Source organism: Cynoglossus semilaevis, chromosome 9 (assembly GCF_000523025.1).
Source record: "Cynoglossus semilaevis isolate Cse_v1.0 chromosome 9, Cse_v1.0, whole genome shotgun sequence".
In the NCBI taxonomy this organism is placed as follows: domain Eukaryota; kingdom Metazoa; phylum Chordata; class Actinopteri; order Pleuronectiformes; family Cynoglossidae; genus Cynoglossus; species Cynoglossus semilaevis.
In genome coordinates this window covers 9051535-9057919 of record NC_024315.1, presented here as the reverse complement: position 1 = coordinate 9057919, position 6385 = coordinate 9051535, and the positions used below count along the sequence as shown (strand labels likewise).

Here is a 6385-nt window from a genome sequence, read left to right as displayed (position 1 = left end):
TTAAATACCTCGGTGTCACATCACTGATGAATTCACACACATCCACAACACACTTACAAATGCCAGGCAAACAGTCTGTGTCCTCCACCAGCTGCAGGGTGTCTACCCATCTATCAAGAAGGCAGACATATTCTCAGCTGGGAAGAGTATCCTGTCAAGCAGCAACACCTGCTGGCACTGTAATTGCACTGCATGGAAGCAGCTCCCCGCAGAAAACGGTTTGTTCAGCTGAAATCAGAGAACCTCTACTCTCTCTCCAGGTCACATTCACCAAGACACTGAGGATTCAACAAAAGCCGTCATCAAAGGCTTCTCCATCTAAAGAGTTTGAAACTAAATAATACACATTTCCTTAACCATAACAGCATCGTAAAGTTTAGACACTTACGTCACACTTGTTACTTTAATCCCAAAATAATCAAATTAAGTACTACCTCATTTGAATGTGTGCTGGAGTATTTGGAACTACTACTATAATCAGATGTGATCTTACCGGTATTGATCACGTCGACGTCGCTCCTGGACAAGCTGAACTGAGTAATTCCGTCTGAAAACAAACAAATTGCAAGCCCGCCTCCACTAAACAGCGATTGGTCAATCGACCAACCCGCACCTGCGCGCGCTTAGTTAACAGGCAACGTGGTGAGACGTTACATCGAGGGCAAATGGACGAAGTAGGTCTTTTGAAGACGATGCACCTCTCATCCAATAGGCTTCTTCAATTCTGACGGACTACAGGGAAATTCTGGTATTTTCTTTAATTTATGAAGAACTTTCCAGAACGCACGGACATGTGTATATAGATATCTGGATAGATAGATATTCACATACATATACATACATATACAGTGTTAGCATTTTAATGTAAGGAGGATCTAGAAACCAAGCAACAGACAAGTCTATAATAAAACTTTTTATTGTGTTCAAAGTCTGGTTGCCAGACAAAATTTTACAAAAGTTATCATTCTGTTCCTAACACATTGAGACACTTTTGTGCAAGGTCTGAGTATACACTGATAACCCTGTCATCTCGTGTAAAACAAAGGCCATCCGGGTCAGTAACAGGAGTTAACATAAATATATGACCTGGTCGAGTCGCAAAATATTTCCACCATATACAACAGGTCAAGTCACAAAAAATACAATACATACATTAACCAGACATCAACCAACCGTTTGCTGCTTTCAATTACCAAAATCTGTTGAAATTCCAGCTGCTATTGAAGTAATATTAACATACTCTGTATATGTGTTTAACGCAGAATAAAAGGCAAAGAAAGCCATGAACAGTCACATGAGCATCAACAGTTTCTTCTCTAGGTTGTTTAGTTTGAGTTGGAATTAATGACATTTGTGCACTGTGGTTCACAGAAGGGGCCAAAGCGTCCGTAGATGTCTTTGGCTCTGACGGCAAAATGATACGTGGAACCAGACTGGAACTGTGTCAGTGTACAGGCCATAGGCAGAGGAAGGGCCTTCACCTCACCAATCTTCTTCCAATGCTGTTGACCCACATTGGTGTTGGAGTTGTCTTGATGATAGGCATACAAGTGGTAGCTGTCTACAGTTGCGCAAGTGCGATCAGTCTCTGCCACACACCAGGACAGAACTATCCCATTCTGACCTGGCACCAATTTCAGCTGTGGTTGCTGAGGAGGGGAGGTCCTCTCAGCCTCGGCGGGTAAACGTGGAGGTGCAGGCACCACAGGAAGAGGGGGAAGAGTCACGGTGGATCCCCGGGATGGTGTAGTGCTGGTTACAGTGCGGGCTTTCAATGGAGTATCCTTTTAAGAGGAAAAAAAATGTTGTTTTAACACTTTAACAACTCACTACCAGAAAGACCACAGCAGACCATAGACCACAGTCAGTTCAACCACCCACACATTATTTGCATGTAAATTCTATGAATAAACACTATGTGAGTATAAGTGATTATAATAATATGAGGACAAGGAATGGGATTGCTAAGAAGAAAATGTATTAGTTGAACAACAAAGAAGGCCCCAAGAATGGACAAAACCATCAAAACATGAAAACATACATTTTCTAACCTTTTATATACACTTTTGATCATATAGACTAGAACTGCCCAAATGGTCATTTTGACTTAACACTAGAACCGCAGGGATTCTAAAACTACTAAAACAGCCGCAAGCAGTCATTGTGACCTTTTCACCATCTGATATGGACACAGATGTGTGGACTGTGCTCGAAACGCATACTTTTTTCCTGGGTTTGCACTGGTAGACCGTAAGTGTTGCGTTGTCAGATTGAAGCACCTGTGTGGTAAACAGTGGCATGTGCGCTTTTACACACAGAGGGAGCTCTCTGTTATTTGTATTGATTTTGCCAACTAGATTTCAGACAAATTTCCCATATTTCAGACACCAGAGCAAACCTGTTTTCCTGCAGGCGCATGTCCCTTGTTTCTTTTTTATCAAAAGAAAGGAATTGCAATATTTCCTGAAATCTGTGGTAGGACATGGTATCCTGGAAGAACGCACAGCCCCAGTTAGATGTCCAAAAGTTTATGAGGTTCATATTTTTGCCACCTATCAGGCCACGGACAGACTATACCAATGAAAGCTTTCAGCTCATCCACTGTCAGGTCCCATGAACTGTCCCTCATCCCTCTGTTTGCTTTCTTCACAGTGTAATCCCTAATGTCATTCAACATACTGTAATCAACTAAACACAAAAATGCAGTGAGAGCATTTTCAATTCTGTGCTTGGTGTGTTCTGTGGGGCCTGAAACTTCCAAGAACTTTAGGGTTTCTTTTTAATAATTTTAGATTGTAAGATCTAACATGTAAGAAAGGTCAAACATTTTCAAAAATGCACGCCTTTGGACTGCTGTTAAATTAAGCTTCAAAAACAACAGATAATAACTGGTCATTGAACTACTATACGAACAGGACACATGTATTTTGTAACACTTACCAGTGGGGGGCGGTGGTGGACTGTCAACTGAGGGTTGCTCGTAAAACTACTTTGTGGGGAAGATCTTGCTCCTGCACCTAAAGAGAGAGCAGATGAGAATTGAAAAATGTGTGAGCAACATATAAAGTGCACCACATATTTACTAATGGCCAGCTGAGAGTTAGCGTTTCTCTCTTCAGCCTTGCAAGAAAAATTAAAAATAATTTTTAATGATGTCTTTATAGCTAATTAATAACATGTTTATGCTTTATATGATAACGAAAAGAATAAGAACTTGTTTAATGTTTTTTGTCAAATCCTAAATGGTGGTGGTAACACCTGGTATTATAATCATCATCAGTTAATGTCATTTATTTAAATTTTATTTTATTTTGATAACTTACTGTTGAGAGTTCCAACAACTAGAGGAGCACGTTGGGTCGGTGAGGGAACCGCAACACTGGCACTTTTCACTCCTGTCACTGGAAAACATATTACAACATAATTGATGAAACAAGTATTAGGTTATATACAATAATGCCATTTGTCACATTTCTCACTGGTAAACAGATGACCTTAAGCCTTACCCTGCACATCATCATCATCCTCAGTGAGATCGATAACGGAGCCCTTGGGACGTGCGGCAGCCGGCTTGGATGAAGTGGTACCAGTAGCTTGGTTATCTTTAAAAAAAAGAAAAGAAACATTGGTTGGTCAATTAAGCTGTCTTAATGGGGGTTGGTTTAGAATACAACACATTCTAAGAACATAGCCCACACCTGTCTTTGTTGTCAGAGATGTCCCTTGAGGAGGTCCAGGAGCAGTGGAGCCTGTAGCTGCTGGTCCTGACGTTGTCGGGGAGGATGTTGATGACACAGCTCCAGCAACAGATACAGACTGAGCAGGGGTCTTGGCAGTTGTAACAGATACCCCAGCACTGGGTGTACTTATGCCCCCTGTACCACCCTGGTATACTGCCCGGGCAAGAGATATCTGGCCAGAGGACATCTGGGCAGAGGAAGCCTGGAGTGCTGGAACAGAAGCAGCAGCTGGAATAGCTGGTACGGTGGTAGTGGTGGTAGCAGTCTTCAGTATAAATGTAGCTGTGGATGCTGTGGTTTTGGCCTTGTTAAGCGACGCAGCAGCAGACAAAGAGACAGGGATGTTGACCAGAGTTCCTGCTTGACCGTTTGCCACTGATAGAGGCAGCTGGATGAGCAACGGCTGGGCGGTAGCCATCATACTGCTTCCAGGGGCTGTCTTCAGGACGAGGGTACCTGTGGGACTCTGTGTTGTGATACCAGTGGCGTTGTTAGAAGCAGCATTGGAGGTGGTGTTAATCAGATGAAGGAGCGGGGTCTGTGGAACCAGGGCTGTAGAGGTGGACGTTAGGGCAGTAGCTGGGACAGAGACTGGATTTGCTGAGGATAAGTATAAAAGTTAAGAGTCAGTAGGAGAATAGTGGTTTTAAAACATGTTTTAACTCTAATTCAAGGAGGCTTTGTCAACATATTCAACTTATTTACTAACCTAATATTTACTACCTAACATGATGGAACTAATATATTAGGATCTCAATCTTTTACTTACATGTTCTGTGTGACCTCACATAACACACACATCTACTGGTTGTTACGTGTAGTAGCACAAAATAACACTCATTTTTGAAATAATTGGTCAGATTTTCTACTAATTTGTTTCAAATGCTAATTTTCTTGCCTTTATTAACTTCTTTGGCAGCTTGGTGATATGGCTTTGAATGACCAACATGAAAGGAGAGAAATACAACTTTAACAATATTGTATGTATGGATACCAAGATAATGAACTGTATGTTGAAAATCTGTTTTTTTCTTTTATAGAGTTGCACTACCAAAGTGTACACAGACATAACATTAAAGTAAAATGACAAACACAGAGACCATGCAGAGTCATACATTCCACAATTTTTTGATGTAATAGCCAGGTTCACTAATTTGTTTCCTAACCAAAAACTACTCAACATTTAAAGAAAACCACCACTACTCACCAGCTGTAATGGAGGAAGAAGCTGTAGTTGGAGTTTGCTTAACCACCACTGCAGTCCGAGATGACCTGTAAGGAAAAATTGTTAAATTTTAGTTATTGTTATCTTTGTGGCAAAATAGTAGAATTAATAAAGAACAAAGATGTTTCAACTGAAGTTCCAATTCTTTCTCTTCAATCAACAGGCCTTCAAATGCTTTGGTTTGTTTTAACTAGGGTTTTATCAATGCAACAAGAATCTCAGTTCTTGTCTGTGAATATGGACCACATTATAATGATTTCAGTGGCACAAGATGGCATTTGCCCCAATGTGTTGCTGTCACACTGCAACATTTATATGGCAGAACAAGCAGTAAAAGACATGAGAAAATACAATAAAAGAAGATAATCACCAGAAGCATCACCTCCGGGGATCAACAACAGGTATTATGAAGTATTCACAACAGTATCTGTCTCAATGAGTGACTGGGTTTTACTTTTCACTTTCTCTTTTACTTCAGGTAGAGTATGTGCTTCAAGCACATGGGTGTTTGTAATTAAAAAACAACAACAGTAGTGTCTGTTTAGAGATTGGTTATTTAAATTCAAATAAAGAATATGAATAATGCTTTGCTGCTACTAGTGAGAGGGTAGATCCAAACTAGCATTCAACAACCAAAAAAATGAAGATAGATGTGACATTTGGTGGCAATGCCCAAATATTTATTTATGTTTATAGACCAACATTCGGAGCCCGATTCAGAGAACAAAGCCATAAGTTACTATAACATAAATGGGTGATGGGTTATGGGTGGCATAACAAAGTGTTAATACATTCATAAAGGCCACAGTTTGTGTAAGCTCCAACCAGGTTTGTTGATCATGCTACTAGACATCGGCTCCTTCAAATGTTTGTCCATTGCATTTTTGAAAAAAATTGGGTCTTCTTTTCACTCGCAGAATTTCATTGATAACATCGCGAATTTCCCTCCAGTTGGCACAGGACAGAAGTGGGAATCGATGCTCAATGTATGTTCTCATAGTCCTCCTTAAGTTCTTAGGCAGTGCGTCCTTTCCTAATAACCCAACATAGTTGACCTTGGCAACCCAGTCACAGTAGATGTCGTATGGAACTAAGGCGCGGAATAAGTATGAAGCATAGCGATCAGGCCTGGGATTTCCTAAGCATTTTTTGCAGTTAAGGTACAGGATTCCCTCCAGCACAGGAGAGATGGGGCGGAGGGCAATATCCGCTCTGCATTTTCCCTCACTGTACTCGGTCAGCTTTTTGGCCATGGTTATAGGATGTGACATTTCTTTGCCCTCTTCGACCTTCTTCTTCTGCACAGACAGGACAGTCATCTTATCAACAGACCGCGCCACTTGTTCTCTTGGCATCTTGGGCTGTGGTTCTACTGTCTGCCGGCGAAGAACGCTGTTGGAAGGAAAAGTGCAGTTTTTAC

The 6385-nt window shown here is 41.1% G+C and overlaps 2 protein-coding genes across 5 annotated transcripts in view; both read right to left on the bottom strand.

Moving 5' to 3' along the window:
* The window catches only part of grin2bb (glutamate receptor, ionotropic, N-methyl D-aspartate 2B, genome duplicate b), a 68039-nt gene extending 67275 nt beyond the window's left edge, over positions 1-764 (bottom strand). Inside the window, exon 1 of one of the 2 annotated variants that reach the window (XM_025058952.1) lies at positions 494-764. The gene's annotated coding sequence lies outside the window, so the exon portion shown is untranslated. Of the gene's footprint in view, positions 1-57; positions 431-493 lie in introns of those variants that run through there. The other variant, XM_025058954.1, reaches the window with a different exon arrangement.
* A 136-nt stretch (positions 765-900) lies between these two features.
* atf7ip (activating transcription factor 7 interacting protein) overlaps positions 901-6385 on the bottom strand; it is a 24751-nt gene continuing 19266 nt past the window's right edge. For all 3 annotated transcript variants that reach the window (XM_008317029.3, XM_008317028.3, XM_025058956.1), the window contains exons 9-14: positions 4948-5012; positions 3699-4340; positions 3507-3602; positions 3324-3401; positions 2941-3017; positions 901-1784 (exon numbers count right to left, since the gene is read on the bottom strand). In XM_008317029.3, the coding sequence (XP_008315251.1) occupies positions 1326-1784; positions 2941-3017; positions 3324-3401; positions 3507-3602; positions 3699-4340; positions 4948-5012 (1417 nt within the window). In that variant the 3' untranslated portion in view covers positions 901-1325. The remainder of the gene's footprint in view (positions 1785-2940; positions 3018-3323; positions 3402-3506; positions 3603-3698; positions 4341-4947; positions 5013-6385) is intronic.